The 21,491-nt window shown below is 42.3% G+C and overlaps 1 protein-coding gene across 4 annotated transcripts in view; it reads right to left on the bottom strand.

Moving 5' to 3' along the window:
- CDC14A (cell division cycle 14A) overlaps positions 1 to 21,491 on the bottom strand; it is a 183,159-nt gene that overhangs the window by 70,299 nt on the left and 91,369 nt on the right. For all 4 annotated transcript variants that reach the window (XM_062191828.1, XM_062191826.1, XM_062191830.1 and 1 more), the window contains exon 8: positions 9,636 to 9,723. In XM_062191828.1, the coding sequence (XP_062047812.1) occupies positions 9,636 to 9,723 (88 nt within the window). The remainder of the gene's footprint in view (positions 1 to 9,635; positions 9,724 to 21,491) is intronic.

Genomic DNA, 21,491 nt, shown 5'->3' with positions numbered 1-21,491 from the left:
AGATGGCCTAACTACTTGAATCCCTGCACCCACGTGGAAGACTAGTAAGAAGCTCCTGGCTCCTGGCTTTGGATCAGCCCAACTCTAGCCCTTGCTGCCATCTAGGGGGTCAACCAGCAGATGGAAGATCTCTGTCTCTCCCTTTATCTGTCTGTAACTCTGCCTCACAAATCAATCAATCGTTTAAAAATTGACTTAGCCATTCTTCCATGTATTTAAATATTTCAAAATACCATGTTGTACATCATAAATATAGACAACTTTTTGTCAATTAAAAATACAGAGGTAGGCATTAAGCCTAGTAGTTAAGACAGCCACATCCCACGCAGGAGTACCTGGGATTGAGTCCCAGTTCTGGCTCCTGACTCTAGGTGCCTACTAATGCAGACCCTGGGAGGTAGCAGTGATGGCCCAAGTAACTGGGTCCCTGCCACCCATGTGGGAGCCCTGGGTTGAGTTCACAGCTCCCAGCTTCAGCCTCAGCCGGCAGATGGGCGCTCTCTTGGTCTGTCTCCCAAATAAATAGCATTTTTTTCAAAGCAAGTCTCTATATTTTAAAATAGAAACATGTAAATAATTTTTTAACTTTAAAAAACAAACTAAAATAGTAGCTTTTTCAAGGAATTTTCTTCCTGGGGGTGGGGGGAGGAGTGGAGAATGCTGGGGCAGTGAACTCTCTTCTCTTTTTGAGCAGCTCCACCACATGTGTGTTCCTGGAAGCCCAGGGTCGGCTGGGTTACAGAGCCAGTCCTGGCCCATCAGCCACAGTGACCAGGAGGGGCTCTGGCCATCCAGGCCATCCTAGCAGCCCCACGGTCAAACAGACTGATTTCACACACCCCAAGGAACACATCGGCATCCCCTTCAGGACACACTGATTCCTGGCATACCAGGTGAGGGAGACCATCTCACAGGAATTTGTTCATGGTGGTGGGTGCCCAGCGTGGCGGCAGCAGCCTGCAAATGCATCAGAACACTTCTGCACCATGACCTGGCTGGATTTCCTGCTGCCCCGGATTCTGCTTACCCTGATCAGTTCCCATCTTCTCCAAGCTCCAGGCCAACCCTCTTTCACCCCCATTCTGTGATGCTGGGGATCACATTTCCCAGACTACCTTTCTAGCTGACTTGCAGTTGGCTCTAAAAATGGCAGGCATGGAAGGGCAACCAGAGAAGAGAGAAGAGCTTCTTGCTGATCCCCTGTCAGCATCACTTCGGCAGCAGAAGACTTTTGCAGCCAGAGCTCTGGGCTTGGGTTGGCACACCAGCACCATCCTGCTGCACCTGCCCCAGAGGTCGGAGGCCAGCCCCAGGGTCTCAGCTCCTTGACCCTAGCTGTGTGGCACTCCTTTCAGAGGCCTGAGCATCAGCTGCACTCAGGACGCCTTCTCAGAGCCCCTGGGTTCTAGGAACTATACTTTGGCACCTATTCCCAGCTGTTTTCTCCATAATATTCAGATTTCCTCAGTGACGTCATTTTACTTTTTAAGTCTTCTTTGCAATAAATTCCTGGTATTAAATTCCCTCTGTTTGAAATACCTAGTGACGTTCTTATTCCCCTGAGTCTGCAGATACATGGTCTCCTTTGAGTCCTGCTCTTTTATTCTAAGCACAGATCTCCAGCCTTCTCTTGGACAACAATATGTTTATAACACATCATTTGTGAGCTGCCCAATACATGCCTTTTTTGCTGATGTCATTTAATTTACCAAGTTTGATTCTTCTGCCTGCAACCAAGAATCCTACCTGGTACACCTGGTCAAGGTCACGCCAAAGATGGAAGCCAGAATAGAAAGCAGCCCTTGGGGCCGGAGCTGTGGCATAGTAGGCTAAGTTTCTGCCTGTGGTGCCAGTATACCATATGGACACCGGTTCAAGTCCCAGCTTCTCTTCTGATCCAGCTCTCTGCTTACGGTCTTGGAAAGCAGTGGAAGATGGCACAAGTGGCTGGGCAGCTGCATACATGTGAGGGACCCAGAGGAAGCTCCTGCCTTCTGGCTTTGGATCGGCCCAGCTCTAGCCACTGTGACTATTTGGGGAGTAAACCAGTGGATGAAAGGCCTTTCTTTCTCTCTCTCTCACTCTCTCTCTCTCTCTCTCTCTCTCTGTAACTCTGCCTCTCAAATAAATAAAATCTATAAAGAGAGAAAGAAATAAAGAAAGAGAGAGAGAGAGGGAGGGAGGAAGAAATAAAGAAAGAGGGGCCGGTGCTATGGCACAGTGGGTTAATGCTCTGGCCTGAAGCACCGGCATCCCACATGGGCGCCGGTTCTAGTCCCGGCTGCTCTTCTTCCAATCCAGCTCTCTGCTGTGGCCCGGGAGGGCCGTGGAGGATGGCCCAAGTCCTTGGGCCCCTGCACCTGCGTGGGAGACCTGGAGGAAGCTCCTGGCTCCTGGCTTTGGATTGGCACAGCTCCGGCTGTTGCGGCCATCTGGGGAGTGAACCATTGGACGGAAGATCTTTCTCTGCCTCTCCTTCTCTCTCTGTGTAACTCTGACTTTCAAATAAATAAATAAATTTAAAAAAAAAAAAAAAAGGAAGGAAGAAATAAAGAAAAGAGAGAGGAAAAAAAATAGAAAGCAGCCCTCCCTGCCACAGCCAGACGCCTGGCTTTCTTGGGCCTGTACTCTCTTGAGCAATCAGCTTAATACAGGCCTATTTAAAATCTTCTGTGCAGAAACAGTCATTGAAACACATGCCTTTGTACCTGAAAAAAATCAAGCCTGTTTTCTGAGTTGGTTTATTTGCTCTAATTATTTCCCAGCAACAGACCCATAGCCTAGAAGGGAAAGGGCTGTAGTCGGCAAGAAGAAATAAGAGCTTTTCTATCCTGCAAGGAACAGGAAGAAGGACTCACGAGCACACTGGAAGCCTTCCCTCAGTGGCAGGCTGGCAACAGCTCCTGCCCCTGGGTTGCCCCCCTGCTTTGCACCTCCATGATGGCACATGTCACCGATGTCTTACCCCCTCTACCTGTCTTGGCCTGGCTTAGTGTCTGTCCCCACGCCCCCTGCAAACAAGGCTGTAAGAATCTCCATTTTCATATATGACTTTTCATCGGGAGTAAAGGGTGGACCAGGAGGGTTTAGCTAAACAGACCATTAGAAAAACAACGATATCTTTTGAGAGACGATCCCGGACAGAACTGTCCAAATCTAGCAGTGGGACACTGCAATAATAACAGTAATGATAGTGGTGGCATCTAACATTTCTTGCGTACTTACTATGTGCCAGGCACAATGCCAACTGCTTCATGTGGACTCTCTCATTAACCCTGCAATTACTCAATTACTGATGCCTGGAAGAATCAACCGGCTCACACGCACACAGCTACTAAGTGGCAGAGCCAGCATCTGGCATCCCATTCTGGGGTACATGTTTGAGTCAGATGTCAATACCTGTCCTGGATTTCAGGTAAGACTCAACTTGACTCTATTGGTTAGGCCTCCAAATAAGGTGACCTGATATGAACATTAGAAGTAATACTTCCTAGAGGTAGTAAGAAGCTTGCTAAAAAATGCTTAAAGCTGTTTCAGATGAGTTATAAGCAACAAACAAAGAAAATCCTAAAATCTTAGAACAATTGTTGGTGGGTGTTATCAATATATTTGGGTGCTTTTTTGAAAAAAAAAAAACTCTATTTGGGAGGCAGAAAAAGAAAGAAGGGCCAGCACTGTGGCACAGTGGGTTAAGCCACTGCTTGCAATTACACCAGCATCCTGTACCAGAATACTATAGTGTTTGAGTCCTGGCTGCTCTGCTTCTGAGCCAGCTCCTTGCTAATACACCTGGGAAAGCAGCAGATGGTGGCTCAAGCACTGTGTCACTGCTGCCCATATGGGACACCCCGATGCAGCTCCAGGCTCCTGGCTTTGGCCTGGCCCAGCCCTGGCCATTTGGCCCCATTTGGGGAGTGAACCAGAAGACTAAAGAGCAGATTGAAGCCTCTCTCTCTCTCTCTCTCTCTCTCTCTCTCTCTGCCTTTCAAATAAATAAAATAAATCTTTTAAAAAGAGAGAGAGATAAAGAGAGCTCTCACCCACTGGTTCACTCTACAATTGCCCATAGCAGCTGTTGGGCTTGGCCAGGAGCGTCAAGCTACGGATGCCAGAGTCCCAACTACTGGAGCCGCCATCTGCTGTCTCCAAAGTCCACATCAGCAGGAAGCTGGAGCAGGAGCCAGAGCAGGGTACAGACCCCAGGCACCCAAATAGGGGACACAGGCATCTTGACCCCTAGGCTGACTGCCCGCTCCTATCTGAATGCTTCTTATGGAGTGCTGGTTTCAGCAAGGTGAACCGCCCTCTGGGAATGGTCCAGCCCATCTGACCCTTACTCCATCTGGCCACTAGATGGTGCACCGGCACCGGTGAAACACAAGCAGAAGCCCAAGAAGTGAGCTGGCCATACAGAATTTCAGAGCTAAAAGAAATTTTAAATTCATATCTTCTCAGTTCTTTATTTTAAAGTCTGGAAACTGAAGAACATTAGACAGAAATGAAGAACATCAGACTGCCCACCCAGTCGTTATTAAAAGGAAAAACTGCACAATTGGAAGGCAAATGTACTAAGAGAGAAAATATGGGGATTTAGGATTATTAATGATAAAAATGTAATCATAGGGGCAGACATTGTGGTGTGGCAGGTTAAGCTTCTGCTTAGGATGCTGGCATCCCATTCTGGGGTACATGTTTGCGTCTCAACTACTCTGCTTCCAATCCAGCTTCCTGCTAAAAGCTTGGGAAGGTGGCCATCCATCTGCTCAAGCACTTGAGTCCCTATCCACCCACATGGGAGATCCAGATGGAGCTCCTGGCTCCTGGCTTCAGCCTGGTCCAGGTCGGCTGTTGTGGCCATTTGGGGAATGAGCCAGCTAACGGAACATCAATCAGTCTCTCTCTCCCTCTCCCTCTCCCTCTCTCTCTGTCTCTCCCCCTTTATATAGCTCCACCTTTCAAATAAACACATAAATCTTTTAAAAAAAACAAGTAATCATAAAGCGTACTATCCAATAAGCTATGTGCCCAAGGTGAGGCAAACACATCCAGTCCTAAGTCAATGTCTGCAATGTACATATTTCCCCCTTTGTGATAAACGAGGGAAAACTGCGAGTTCACTGAAGTTCACACTGCCTGCTAAGGATGGGGGCAGGCTAATCTTTACACTGATCTCTCATTAAACTAGAAGGCTGATGCTCCCAACTGTTGGAATTCTCTGTTTCAAGTTATTTTCTTTGTATGTGTGCAGTATGTTTAAATAATGGTAAGAATAGAATGGCTAGGTAAGAAATATTTTTCAGAAAATTTGAGATTCAAAATGTTTCTGCTATTATCATTCACTCATTCACTTATCAATTCAAATTGTTTAACAAAAAAAAAAAAAAAAAAAAGTCGATCTCTTCTTTTCCCCCATGTCAACACAATGTGAATCAAGATGGCTGAAAGAAATCCCTTGGTTGTTCTCTGTTGACACAAACGCAGATCAAGTCTCTTATAAAGCAATCTGCCTGGAGCCCAAGATTTTAGGGCTTCCTTTTGCTATCTCCTAGCAACATCTATGTAATGGTTAATTCATTAAAAATTTCAGCTTTCCTACTCACAAACCCCTAAAATGACTCCCACCTCCTCAGAAAACACAGGGTCTGTGAACTCAAAAAAAGAATGTACTAAGATCTCACTACAATTGAGTCAAGTTTATTAATTCCACCACAAAATTATTCTCTTACATTCAAAAAGGTTCTACAAAATCAAAGCCCTTTAATTAAAGGGGAGGGTCACTTCCTTTCAATGTTGAAGCTCCTAATGAATATGAGATGGCAAAAAGGACATCCCAGTAAGATCAAGCCTATACCAAAAGGCAGCCTTAAATGAAATTGTACCAGTCATCATAAAAGCCAACAAATATTAGGTAAATAGGACTTTCAGACCTTTTTTTCTCCAAATGAGAGGGCACAACATTTGCACAGAAAAAAACATGAGAATTCTGCCCCACCCCACCCCCAAAAAAAAAACCACTGTGGAAAATGTAGACTATGAAAAAAATAGGCATGGGTTTCAAAATACTTACACCAATATAAACCTTTTAATGCCATTTCCATGAATTTTTGAAGTACGGACTGTATATAGAGCCATCAATTATCTTAACAATAGTTGTTTCTAGATTATATTTTAAAGGGTTTTTTTTTAATCTATATTGCTTAAATTTTCTACACTGAGCATGTATGTCTTCATTGATAAAATTTTTAAAAATAGAATTTGGACTTCATGGGACCTATGTTTGAATCTACCTGCTGCCACTGACTGGCTGTGTGAACCTGAGCAAGTTAGGGAACCCTCTAGGTCTCCACCTTCTCTTCCATCACAGAACTTCGTCCTACCCCAGAGGGTGGTTCCCATGACTCAGAAGATGATGTGTGTGCACGAGGCTTGGCGCCATTCTGGGAATAAAAACAAATGGTGGCTATCGCTGTTCTCCCACACTGACACATGAAACCAAAAACAATGAGATTTTTCACATAATTATAACACAAAATTTGCATATCCTTTTACCTAGTGATTTTACTTCTAAAGGAATTTAGAGAAGAGACAGGAGCAGTGGGCAGATATATGCATGCGTAGGCCAAGCAGAGTAGTTTTTAAAAAGTGAAAAACGGCAAACAACTTAGATCTCACTCAAAAACAAATCAATGAAATTATGGCACAGTCATACAGTGAAAAAATAATGGTATAGTCATGGAAATTGATTATGTGGATCTTCATTTATTGCCATGGAAATAAGTCTGTGGTATGTTAAGTAAGAAAACCTGTCCACTAAATGAAAGATCTCTGAGTGAGATCCCAGTGGAAAGAATGGGCCATCAAAGGAGGTACCTTTCTCTGAAGGGAGGAGAGAACTTCCACTTTGACTATGGCCTTGTCTAAATAAGGTCAGAGTTTGTGAACTCAACAGGCTTCCATAGCCTTGGCAGCTCATGACAAGAGCCTCGGGTGATTACTGATGCCATAAACAAGAGTGTCAGTTGTGAAATCAACAACAGGGGTCACTGTGCAGTTACTCCCCATGTAGGATCTCTGTCCTAAATGTGTTGTATGATTAGAATTAATGGTAAAACCAGTCTTCAAACAGTACTTTATACTTTGTGTGTCTGTGTAGGTGCAGCCTGTTGAAATCTTTAGTTAATATATACTAAGTTGATCTGTATATAAAGATAATTAAAAATGAATCTTAATGAAGAATGGGATGGGAGAGGGAGTAGGAAATGGGATGGTTTGTGGGTGGGAGGGCGGGTATGGGGGGAAAACCACAATAATCCAAAAGTTGTACTGTCAAAATTTATATTAAATAGAAGTTTTCTTAAAAAAAAAAAAAAAAAGAAAGAAAACCTGTCCATTGGATTGTAATTATGTTGCAATCCCTCTTTTATAAGAAAAAAATGTTTATATGCATGCGCATATGCACACATTTACAATGTATATATACCATAAAACAGTTAAGACATGTAAAAGTGAAAACTACAAAAGAGCAGACAGGAGAAACTAAAATCACCAAGAATACCACCAACAGACCAGTCAACTTACGGTAGAATTATAGGTCAATTTTGTGATTTCTTTTATTAGTTCATCTGCATTTTCTTCTCTTTTTAAAATAAGTATGCATTACCTCTACAAAAATATTTTAAATGCTTGTTAAATTATAGTTCTTATAATTTCCTTAAGAAAGCTGGGTAAAACACATGAATCCCAAATGGGAAAATTCTTCCATCTTTGCCAAGCAAATACAAAACAAGAAAGTCACTGCTAAAACAATACATCTACCAAGACTTCCTCAGCTGGAGTCAGATAATTTGGAACAAAAGGGAATCAATCTCATCTTCAGATGCCAACTTAGGAAAGCAGTTTCCCCAGCTCCCCAGCAGGTTACTCCTAACTCACAGCGGTTAACTAATCAAGATCGACAGCATCTGGCTTCATCCCAGAAGTGCCCTGTTAGCCTGGTTCTCTAGTGTTGGTGATGCTGTTCCTGGCGGGGAGTCTGCCTGCCCTGCCCATGTAGGAGGCTGAAAGGGCATGGCACACCACACCTCCAGGGAAGGACCCCACAACCTGACTGCTGGCAGGCGCTCGAGTCTCAGGCACTTTTCCCCACCCCCGCCCCCTTTAAAGGGCGCTGTAACTGCCAATTGGGTAAACAGCTCCAGGGTGTGGCCCAGGCCCATTAGGACCACCTGAAAAGCTATCCTTAGCTACGTGACCTTCAAGCTGATTGGAGAAGCATAGCGGCGCCAATATCGGTTCTAGCCTATAGAATTAGTGTTACCCTGAATTAGCTACACCCCTTCTGCCTGCCCTTTTAAAAGCGTATGTGGTCATGAATAAAAGCGGACATGTTCACTGAAGCCTGTCCCGGGTGCTTCTTGAGGAAAAACACCGTCACCCCTTTGTCCCCGACAGTGCAGGCCTCACACACGAGTCCTCTCTCTAGACCAGGATTGCCTGTGCACAGAAATAAACCATGCCTCACACAGAGTTCCCTGACGGACATGTCACAGGCATGAACTGATCATACTTGCATTTGTAGAAACTCAAATTTTCAAATCTAAATGCATAGATCACAATAAACAAATGAAACTAGAGTTTAGGAGAAATAACATGAAGGTGGGAGGAGGAGGAGGATGAAAAAGAATGAATTTACACCAGGGGCTTCAAATTAGGTTCACTAGAAGATTGGTGATCCATCCGTATGGCCAGAAAAAGAGCAAAAAAAGGAACTAATATGCCCATAGGTAATATTTTTTGGATTTATGTATTTTTCCCATAATCTCATCTTAAACTGTTGCATCCCTCTTAACTTGTCTTCTAGGGAATGCTGGCAGATGAAAAAATAACAAATAAGTATTAGTGGAAATAACCTGACCATGTTTCATTCAAGAGGTTAATTTTTTGTTTTGAATTTTCTTTTCTGAATATGTATGCCCATGGCCACATATTCTGCAAATAATTACTTTCAGCTAGAAAAGTGTTCCTAGTTGCCCCAATGGGACTAAAAAGATCAATGTAGTAGCATTGTTTAGGAGCCCAGTTCTGGATAAAAGAATCAGTTTTGCCTATTACAATGTGACCTTGGGCAAATTCCCTACTTAAAAAAACCTCAACTTCCTCTTCTGTAAGATGGATATATTGATATCTACATCTCATGGAGTTGTGTGAGCATTAAATAAGATAATGCTGTGATTAGCTAATAACAGGCACACAGCAGGTACTCAATGACACTCAGGCATCATTAGTATTATTCAACATGGTGTTGACACTGTACCACCAAATAAATCCTAGATCCAATGATAGAATTTAGCAACTTGCTTCTTGGTTTTCTGATTCTTCTTTGATAAATGGGTCACATAAAGCGAATGTCCTATTTGTCTCATCCCAAGAAAAGTTGCTAGTTTTTAAAACAGTGATTATAGCACCACCTACTGGAAACATTTAACATACTTAGTTACTGTTGCTTAATTTCTTTTAATTATAAATGAATGTTTTTGGAGAGTATTATCCAAAGAAAGGATTACTTGAGAAAATTAAGAAATTAGAGAGGATAAGATAAAATAAATTCTGGGATGGTAAAGGAAAGAAAAACCTACCATTTTCAATTTTGCTTTTTGGATGTGGTCCACTAAATGCTAAAAATTTTCCTGGAACAATCCAGTTGAAGTCACCATTTTCAACTCGCTGGCAGAATTTCGTGAAAAAAAAGAAAAGAAAAATATATTATAATTCTTATACAATTTAAGAAACTCTTAGAATAAAACTTCTTTTCACAGTATTTGTTCTAGATTAATTAAACAAACATGAAGATAAAGTAATAACTTTTACTATTTACTATTCAATCTGCCTTAGAAAATTTTCACCTACACTTTATGGAAGTTTAGACCATGTGAAAAATTAATTTATTTAAGGGAGAAGTATTTACTTGAAGTAAGTTTGTCTCCTGACCACTCCACAATGAAATGAAATAAGAGCAAACATTGCTGTTCTAGCAGCAAACAAAAGAAGGTAAGAGAAAAGTAAGCACTTTCCATGAACATAGTAAACATACTTAAACAATGGAAAAAATCTCTAAGCATCAGACTCATGATGAACACACTTTCAAATGTGTTCTGTTTTGATGGCTTATATCTGTCGTCAGTGCTGATTTTTAGACTGGGAAACAGGAGTGAGGGACAGGGGGCTCATTAAGCCCTCAAGGTATACTACAAACTAGAGTCAGTCAAGGTCTACTCAGGTGCTGGCTGCAAACCCAAACAAGGGCCAGACAGTGACCTAAAGACAAGTGCTGCTTGGCTGTAGCTCATTATTCCTTGCAAGACAGCTAACTGAAGGTGGCTGATCTTCCAACTGGAATTTCAAGTGAAATTGCTCTAATTTTAAAATGTTGACCAGTTTAAATTTAGTGCTTAAATACTATGAAACCAAGTAAAACATACCTGTGGGCTGATCTCAATCACCAGGTTGTCAGCCCTTAGTCTATAGAATCTAAGGGATCCTCAGAAAAGGTGTGAAAACTGGGAAAGGGACTAAGTACTTTCTCATTATTCCAGCATCTCCTCCATTTTCCCCCCATCCCCTTGTGCCCTTGAACACCTGGGGCACTAAGACAGAACTAATGTTACCTAGGATTTTGCAAATAATTGAGAGATATTTGTGCAATGCATCACAAAATTGGAGTAGGCATTTGGCACAGTGGTTAGGACACCACTTGAGATGCCTGCATCCTTAGTGTGCCTATGTTTGAGTCCTGGCTCTGCTTCTGATCCAGCTTCCTGCTAATGCACACCCTAAGAGGCAGCAGGTGATGGCTCAAGTACTTGGGTCCCTGCTACCTACATGGGAGACTGGACTGAGTTCCCGGCTCCTAGCTTCAGCCTGGCCCAGCCCTGGCTGTTGTGGGCATTGATAAGTGAACCAATGAATGCAATCAATCTCTCTCTCTCTCTCTCTCTCTCTCTCTCTCTCTCTCTCTCTCATAGACAAACAATACATGTATTCCCTCAGACCCTTTATTTTCCATCCTCCAGGCAATGAGGCAACACAGTTCTGTTGTCTTCATGGAGCCATCCACGGCTATCCCTATAAAAGGCTCTCTCCTCCACTGTGTGTCAAGGACCTCAATGATGGAAATCTCAGCCAAACACAAAGTCTATACAGTACTCTAAGAACTCAAAATTTGTAAAAAATCAGAATGTTGGAAAGGAAATCTGGAGCCACTACGTTAATTATATTATCCATTACCCCTTCTGTGAACATCAAAACTTGACTATATAATTTTCATTTTAAAAGTGCAGATGTTTCTTTTCAATTATCTAAAGCTTGTAAATTAAACTTTACATGATACCTTATAAATTTCTGGATTACATTAATCAAACTGTAACATAGTATATCTATAATGCCCTAAGTAGAATCCTAGAGACACTAAGAGTGATATGAGTACACATGCCGACTTAAATGTTATTAATTTATAATAATTTGAATAAAGCACCCAATATTAAACTCCTGATCACAATTAAATATTATCTTGTTTAAATAATTGTCTCAACTAATGATTCCATATCCTTCTCAAATAATTATTAAGCTGAAAACACTGTTTAAAAATTCAAGAATAAAGGGATGTTCTAATCATCAAAAGACTAAAACCAATTCTTCAGGAATAATAGACAAAAACAGGTTTCTATGTTCAGTATTTCTGCTTTCTCGATATCAATAGGCTAGATAAACATATTGTGCTAAATCAGTTTATTTGCATTATAAACACCAATTTGGTTAAATTTTAGCTCTTACAATCAATCACCTAGAGAGAGGCAATGGCTTCACTAAAATGCATTCACTCAGAGTCAGAAAAATGTGCTTGTAAATATTCCTACCCAAAAAGACAGACATACATAATATTGGGCCATGTTCAGTAGCTTGGGTATGGTTGATGGAGTAAACAAAGGGATTTAGGTCCTAGACCTAAATCTGAAAAAAAAATTAATGTCACAGCTTTTAACTGACCTAATAAAACATAAGCCTACTTTGGTACTCTTCCAAAATTAATATCTGCACTTTCTTTCATAGTGAATTATATAAATCCTAACATGTATCAATAGATTATTTTAGATGACACAAATTGTTTTTTTTAATTAAAGACACACACATTCTTTAAAAAAAAAACTAGATTAGATGGTAACTTCAGGTACTTTCCAACCTTACAACATTTTATAAACAAACATCTAAGAAAGGATGAGGTAATGAGCTTAACTTCTGCTCTAAAGCCTACTACCTACGAAATATTCTGTGAAAGAATTATGAATCTTCTTCACTACAAGAAATCACCAAAATAAAAATGTAAATTCCTGAAGTGAGTATATTTAGGTGCTATTATTCATTTTACTATAGGATTCTTCAGTCTACAAAAGAGTCACCAGTTTTGTTTTGAATACCTAACTCCCCTGGCGCTTTTCAAATGAAATCTGGGGGATGGACATTTATCACAGTGGTTCAGACACTGCTTAGGATTCCCATATAGAAGCACTTGTGTTCAAGTCCCAGCTCCACTTCCCATTCCAGTTTCCTGCTAGTGTGCACCATTGGAGGTACCAGATGATGGCTCAAGTACTGGGCCCCTGACACCCATACGGTAGACAGAGATTGAGTTCCTGGCTTTGGTTTGGCCCAGTCCCAGCTGTTGTGGGCATTTGGGGAGTGACCCAGTGGCTGGAAGGTCTTTGCACATCTCTACCCCACACCTTCTTTTCAAATAAATAAAATTTTTTTTAAATAATATAAATTTAATATAACAACTTTATTTGAAATCATAAATTTTTACAACTTCTAAAAGAAATACATCTATGCCTCTGAAAACTAGCTGCCCTGCTTACCATTGTAATAAACATACAATAAGATAGAAAACATAGTCCTTGAGGTTGCCAATTCAAAAGCCAATTCCTTTTAGCACATGTGTTTTCTAATATAACACATATAAACAATCTTGAAGCTCAATTCAACATTCATTCAAGTATTTTCTGAGCCTTTACTATATAAAAGCAATAAAAAGCATTTTCTAAAGAGTCCAAAGGCAAGTAGGGATGACAAATAACAGTGATGACAGTAACAGCAAACACATCTGTACCACTGACTGTGCTAGGCACCACTGTGTTCAGACAACTCATTTAATCCTCACAACACCTCTCTGAATCAGGTACTCTTACCATCTATATTCTACCCATTGGAGAAAAGTTACATTAAACTTTGATAACTGTTATAATGGAAGTACACAAGAAGTTTGACAGTAACATAAAGACTATTCTAAAAATCAAGACAACAGAACTCAATGTCTTTTTTTTTTTTTAATTCATCAAAAAGTCTCCTCTTGGGGGCCATCATTGTGGCACAGTAGATTAAACCATCACCTGTAACTCAGCATCCCATATCAGAATGCCAGTTCCAGTCCCAGCTGCTCTGCTTCTGATCCAACTCCCTGCTAATGTGCCTGGAAAAGCAGTAGAAAATGGCCCAATGACTTGGGGCCCTACCACTCACATGGGAGACCCGGATGGAGCTCTGAGCTCCTGGACTCAGCCTGGCCCAGCCCCAGCTGCTTGGGGAGTGAACCAGCAAATGCAAGAGCTCTCGTTCTATCTTTCCCTCCCTCTTTGTCACTCTGCTTTTTGAATAAACATATTTTAAATTTTTAATTAAAAAAGTATCATCTGATATTACCCCTAATTTCTAAAACAATAAAACAGTATTGAAACAGTTGTATTATATAAACACAAATATGCCATAAGGATTAGCATTTTATGAGCTTAATGCAAAAATAAATATTTGAACTGTTTGGCTTAAATTAAGTTGCCATGCCATTTGGTTTTAATTAATAATCAAACTCTAGGTTATTAATTTAGATTTGCTTCTGAGACAGCAGGATGGAGGGACAGAGGATGATTGCATCACCTCTGCCTGTTACAGCTGTGGCAGGGAAGACAGCTGCAGGAGAGGAGGCATGTTTAGGACACTGCTCCAACAGTCAAGCGCTGAGAGCACCTTTGATCAGGCTACAGCAGGGAGCAGACCAAGTGGTTGCTCACAGATGCCACCCCAGTGTTCGAGATATGAAGATTTGGGGTCAGCAGCACACACATGGTTGTTGAAACTTGGCAACAGGTGCACTCAATTACAGAAAGTGTAATAAACAAAATTACCAGGCCTTACAGAGCAGTGGCCACTCAGGGTGGGCAAAGGAAGAGGAAGGGCTTCAAGGGAGACTAAGAAAGGTGTCCAGGGATAGGGAAAGGAGAAATGCAAGATACAGAACTTAAAAGTTAAGGAAGGAAAGTCAGTTTCCAGATTTAGAGAGTGGCCACAGAGTTAATCAAGCAGGAAGACCTAGCACAGCCAGTTGGTTTTGCTAACTGCTGTGTTAGCAAAGAGTTTCAGCAGAATGTTGAAGATAGAGCCCAAGACTGTAAGAAGTTTGGAGATAAAAGAAGGGACAGAGACTACACAATGCTTAATGAGGAAGAAAACAACTGTGAGAAACTGCCTAGGACAGGGTAGACCTCAGAACATTTTATAGACTTAACCAACCACCTGAGCAAGATCTTTGAACCTGCATCAGGTGTCATGTGTCAGTGCTGTGGAAACACTGGGTCCCTCCACTTTAGCAGCTACAGTGACCAGGAAGGCATTTTTGCTCCCTTAAACTGGTGGTCTCTGGGTGATGCACTCGATAGCATGAGATGGCTTCAGGGAAATGCTTGTTACACCCTTCTATCAGTCTACTTATCGTGGGAAGCACATCGATCATTGCTCCAGGTGGTGAGGAAATGCCCTAGTAACTTTACTATGGAACCTGCTTGATCCTGTGGGCCTGTAGCAGGAATTTCCAATTTTTAAAGAGTTTATTAATTTATTTACTTAAAAGATAGAGAAAGAAGGAACGACAGAGAGGGAGAAAGAAAGATCAGCCACCTGCTGGCTCACTCCCCAAATGCCTGAAATAGCCAGGGCTAGGCCAGGCAGAATCCAGGAGCTAGGAATCCATCTGGTTCTCCCACAAAAGCAGCAGGAACTCAAGTACTTGGGGCCACCCCCTGCTGCCTCCCAAGTACATTATCAGGAAGCTGGATCAGAAGCAGAGAGCGGCCAGGATGCAAACTAAGCACTCCAGTATGGGATGTGGGCATCCCAAATGGCAGCTTAATCTTCCATGCCACAATGCCCACTCCCAGGAATTCTCACTTTTAGCTTCCTCGATCCATGAATAAGAAGGCAAGGATCAGGCAGCATCCAGATTATATTCTAGTTTGCTGTACAAATTCTAGTCCAAAGCAAAGCCTTAAGCAAAATGTGTCAGTGAACAACAATGACTCGTGCTGTTGACTTGAAGGTATTTATCAAGTGATGGGAAACCTAACAAACTCTACTGGTTTTCAAGGTGTGTGCTAAAGGGCAGTATCAGGAGCCTACAGCATCTGGTCAGGCTGACAAGTTATTTATGCAATGAAGGATGACACAATCAGCCTGGAGATGTCCTCAGTCATTTATTAAACTAAGTTATTACACACAGACATGGCATTAAATAACAATAACTAGCATCTGTGTTGCAAAGAACTGAGTTTCTAAAAAGGCAACTCACTCTCACAGCATAGATTGTCTGGTGCTGAGAGAAAGCAATATCACTGCAGACGTTGTCTACCATAGTAAATTTGTCTCTTAGAATGTTGCTTCAAAATCAGAATGGGATTCTTAATTAACAGGTCTTACTTTCCACTGATAACAGGTCACATAAAATATGCTATACTGTTTGAGTATTTAATCACTCATTTGCCCATTATTTATTTCATTCCAGAAACATTTAGTGACTGCGTACGATGCATACACTGTGCTGCTGGGTTACTTATTCATCTAAAGATGAGTAAGGCACCGTTCCTGCCTGGAAGTACCTACAGAGAGCGAGGAGGACCCGAGGTCCCTGTGTGTAAACAGCACCACACCGCACTGTTTGAAGACAGCTTCCATGGGAACAAGAAGGACTCAGCAGCCAGCCATGCAAATAAAGTGATCCAGCAAGGAGGGCTCACTCGAAGCCACAGAGAGCAACAGCAGGTGCAACCTTGCAAAGGCACCAAGAGCTGCAGCTGTCCAGGAAACGGCCGAGATCTGGGTGTGAGCCTGAGCTGTGAAGGACAAAAGTGAAGAGGTAGAAAGAGCTGACATTAAGAAGGGCCTGTGTGCCTTAGCAGGGAGTTTGTATTTCCTCCATACTTAAACAGTGTGGAGCCCACGGAAGATTGAAACAGGGGATTAAGTTTGGACTTAAATTTTTAAACAGGTATTCTGATAGAGATGTGAAGACTTGATTGAAGAGACCCAGTCAGGAAAAACTCCATCCCAAGGAGCAGAATGGACCCATGCTGTCTCACTGTAATTTGGCTCAGATCAGAGGCAATCAATTTTTAGAACAGCAGTGTTCTTTTCCTAAAAGAGCATCCTTTAGGTGAAGTTAGCAAAATAGTCTGCATTCAGCCAGTCTTGGGCCAATGAGAAATTCTGTGTTGTAGATGGCTAATTTGACAAGCATGAAGACGGGGACTTGTGGCAAGAGTCGAGCAAACATGATCATTTCTGAAGAATGAGGCATAAGAATCTACAGATCCTATGGTACAAGGCAACAATGGCCAAGGCCCCAGCACTACACAGGAAGAAAGGAAATTGCAGGCAGCCTCCAGAAAATAGGAACTATATTAAACAAGTAGGACATATTTGATATCTGTTCAATAAACAAACTGAAAAGTTCTATGACTAAAACGGTAAGGGGAGTAATGTGGCTCCTTGGCTTTCATAAAACAAGTGTTTATCTGTCAACTATTATTTTCTATAAAACAGAGTTTCCCAAACAGTGTGACCAGAACAGAGGAGTTGCCTGGGCAGGGACTGGGGCAGCCAGAGTGGCACACACCAGTCCCCAACAGCTGTGAGCCAGGATCACAGGGTGCTGAGTGTTATCATTTTTCCCTTGTGCCATGAAGGCAGAAACAAAAGGACTTGGCTCTTGAGTAGGATGCAATTAGCACCTCTGTCATCAGGCGGGCAGTAGGCACCTGCAGCTCTCACTGCACGTAGCCACTGGGCCAGGTTTGTCAGTGGGTAAAAGCACAATCATGCCAATAGTAACTCCATAGTCTACAAATATCCTTACTAACAAAGCTACGTCACAGAAAGCTTTTCTTCCCCCTCTCTCCAGTTAAATGGAATGATTTATGGGGAGAAAAGATGATGGCAGATATGAAATCACTCAAAGAAAGCAGTCAGAGTAAGTTCTCAGTTTTGAGGTTTGTTTTTGAACTTTAAACTCCGTTTACTCCCCCAAAGGGTGCTTAAGGCGGCTCCCTGGAATTGCATGGGCCACATTCTGGGTCAGGTGATAGACAAGCTCCGGTGACCAGGCACCTCCAGTTGCTGCCTTGTAAGCACCAGTTCTCTGCACTTCTTCCCCCACCCCCAGCCAAGGACAGAGAACTGTGACGGGGTATCGCTTTCTCCATGTTTTCAGCTGAGCTCCTCTGCATGTGGCCAACACAGGGACATCAACAACAATGGTAGGACTCCAGATAAAAGCAGCAAACCCCTCACGGACCACTAAAATGATGAACCACACACAGAAAATGGTGAACTCCACACAGCAAAGTTCCTCTGATGAGCAACGACCGCTTAAGAGTAGCACTATCGGCCAGCGCCGTGGCTCAACAGGCTAATCCTCCGCCTAGCAGCGCCGGCACACCGGGTTCTAGTCCCGGTCGGGGCGCCGGATTCTGTCCCGGTTGCCCCTCTTCCAGGCCAGCTCTCTGCTACGGCCCGGGAAGGCAGTGGAGGATGGCCCAAGTCCTTGGGCCCTGCACCCACATGGGAGACCAGGAGAAGCACCTGGCTCCTGCCTTTGGATCAGCGCGATGCACCAGCAGCAGCGCGCCAGCCGCGGCAGCCATTGGAGGGTGAACCAACGGCAAAGGAAGACTTTTCTCTCCATCTCTCTCTCTCTCACTATCCACTCTGCCTGTCCAAAAAAAAAAAAAAAAAGAGTAAGGACAGGTTCCCCCCACCCCAAAAAATTATTTTTAAAGCTGCCTGAGGGCAGACTCTGTATGTGGGTGCAGATTCAAGATCCTGAAAGTGGAACATGGTTGTGTACCAGCGGTGGCTGCTGACTATCACTACAGGTAAGCACACAGGTCCCCAGGTCCCCACAGGGGCATAATTCAATTGAATATGCAAGTTCTTCATCTTCATTGTTTTTCCCAAGGACTAAAGGTCTATCTTTTTCCTTTTCTGAATTGATCAATGGCATGGTTGCAATAGAGCGGCTACTCCCTCTGCTCTCTTAGTTCTTTGGGAACACCTTAAGGAATGTATTGGAAAAGACCCAACATTCCTGACAGTGATTCCTAGCTAGGGGAAACTCGTGAACCATCTGTCTTTCAGCTACTTTTCTATACTTTCCCAGCAGAGCTGTCAAAGTTATCCTGCTGTTATCAGTGCAAATGTGAGGAACTGTACAGTTCACAATGGCTGGCAAAGGGTTTCCACACTGTGCAAGATACTTTTCCAAGATGGAAACCAACACCAGGTGCTGTTTCTAAATACTTAATACAATGAGCCATTTGCAAGTCACACAGAAAATGAAGCACAAACCTGAGGTGTCTTACCCTGGCCTTCTAAATATGGCAGGGCCTTGAAATCCACTCTCAGGGGAACAATTCGATCCCATGAAGGAAGGAGACACAATCTGTTTTGCTTCTCCTGGGCTTCATCCCACACAGATGATCTACGACAGCACGTGGACACACCTGTCATTTTCCAGATTTTGTACTCCACCTAAACGTGGCTACTGTACACTCGAAATGTGGCCGGGACAAATTAAGATATAGTCTAAACTATATGAGGGATTTCAGACAATTGTTTTTAATGTATTATCTCATGAATAATTTCTATATTGTTACATGTAAAATATTTAAGCTATTTTGTATCAAGTAATGTGTGTAATCTAAATTTCCTCATTTCTTCTTCCTTTTCCTAAACGTGGCTACTAAAATATTTTATAAATAAATGACTATTATTATCTTTCTATTTAACAGGGCTGCCTTAGATCCTTTGAAGTGAAGGGAGAAGACAGACACAACCTTTTGCAAATGACCAGAGGTTTCTCTGTAGACTTCATACTAATATTTGTCATGATCTGCTGACCTCATTATCGGTAGCATTTTTATGTGGCGTTCTTATAAGACTCCCTTTAATCTCACATAGAGTCGCAGCCTCATTGGATTAGGCTTTTTCTTGATCCATATTATATGTTAAATGTAGTTTACTAAAGAAGAGCCATTGAAAAGCTCCATCCTGAACATCCCTACTCAAGATTTACACTCTCACAAACTGCTGGTAATAATAAAATTTTACTTGGAAAATTACAATAACTTCCTGAAAACTGACTTTGTTAGTTAGTGAAATGCACGAATGCAGCAATTCCACAAGTTCTCCAGATGTCCAGATGCAGTGGAGAGAGGCAAACAGCAAGAGAGACAACAGGAATGATGGGCCCACAGCCTGCTGGGAAAGAGTTCCTTTACTTACCTATGTATTTATTAAACAAACATGTATGCAATACCTACCACCTGCCAATCACATTTCTAGCTTATAGATCTTAGAAGAGAGGAAGTTGTTGAACAGAAAACTTTTCAAATGTTCCCTAAAACTGCCTGCCCCTCCCACCACCTGAGTGGTGATGGTGGTGGATTCAGGTGAAGTGTAACAACATTCTCACCAGATATTCCTTTGTTTAGTTTGCAAGAATGCAACTGTACTGTCTCCTGCAGATTTCACAATAGCTTGTTGAACAAACCCTGAAGCTTACTAATAAAGCTGAGAGAGAGAGAGACGAATAAATAAAAGGTCAACTAGGTTTTTTCTCTTTGTTGATGCTGTTTCTTTCCCTGTCTAGCTCTGCATCTCTCCTATCTTTCAATACTAACCTCTCTTTTAATTGAAATAGGTTTAGTGTTTGGCCATACATTTCTGTCCATGCTCAGATATAAAGGTTTGGGGGAACCCACTACAATAATACAAAAATTAGGCTTAGGATCTTTTTTTTAGAAGATTTTATTTATTTATTGAAAGTCAGAGTTATACAGAGAGAGGAGAGGCAGAGAGAGCGAGGTCTTCCATCTGATGGTTCACTCCCCAATTGGCCACAACAGCCAGAGCAGCGCTGATCCAGGGCCAGGATCCAGGAGCTTCCCCCAGGTCTCCCACATGGGTGCAGGGGCCCAAGCACCTGGACCATCCTCCGCTGCTTTCCCAGGCCACAGCAGAGAGCCGGATTGGAAGTGGAGCAGCCAGGTCTCGAACCAGCACCCCACATGGGATGCCGGTGCCTCAGGCCAGGGCGTTAACCCACTGTGCCACAGTGCCAGCCCCTAGGCTTAGGATCTTAAAAGGTATCCATACATATGAGATGTCTAAAATTTAAGCTTTGTTAGCTTCAAAGTAAATGACCTCCACTCATATAATACAGACATATATACATATAGGAAGTGTGTTATTGTTGGCTTATTATAAGGGGGAATTATATAATAAGCACTCTCTGTATCTTTACTTTCCAAAAATACTTTAATCATTCCCGGACAAGCAGTACAGCTCAACTTATTTTTTATTTTTTTTTTTTAATTTGAAAGGCAGAGAGAAAGAGAGATAAGGACAGACAGATGGACAGATAACTCCCATCTGCAGCTTCACTCCCCAAATATCCACAACAGCTGCAGTTACACAGGCTGAATTTGGGAGCTATGAGTTCAATCCAGGTCTCCCACGCGGGAGGCAGGCACCCAATTACCTGAGCAATTACTGCTGCCTCCAAGGGTCTCCATCAGCAGGAAGCAGGAATCAGGAACCAGAAGCCAGAGCCGAAAATCCAACCCAGATACTCCAATGTGGGACATGGCTATCTTAATTAGGCTAGCTCCTCACTCCCTCAATTCATGTTTATAAATGCATAATATTCCATTATGTATGAGAGTTCTTCAAAAAGTTCATAGAAAATACTATTATGGGCAAAGTATGTGTGGATTTCAAAAATTGTGCAGCTAAATAATCTTTTAATACCATTTTCCCACCAACTTGCTGAAGTATTCTTGTATATGTACCATGGTTTGTCCAACTTTCTCCCTTGTAAGTGCACAGTTCCTTTTGCTCTCGTTTTCTGGGGTTCTTGAATTGGTGGGTAGGGAGAGGTTTTCTTTTGCCACTACCAAAAATACTCCAAAAATCAGGTGTTTAGGGGTGGGGGTGGGGGTCCAGTGTTGCAGCATAACAGGTAAAGCCACTGCCTGCGATGCCAACATCCTATACGGTCATGGGTTCATGTCCTTGCTGCTCCACTTTTGATCCATATTCCTGCTAATGGCCTGGAAAGC

This window comes from Lepus europaeus, chromosome 5, assembly GCF_033115175.1.
Source record: "Lepus europaeus isolate LE1 chromosome 5, mLepTim1.pri, whole genome shotgun sequence".
Taxonomy (NCBI): domain Eukaryota; kingdom Metazoa; phylum Chordata; class Mammalia; order Lagomorpha; family Leporidae; genus Lepus; species Lepus europaeus.
Note: the sequence above shows the minus strand (reverse complement) of the source record. Positions and strands in the feature narration are given on the sequence as shown.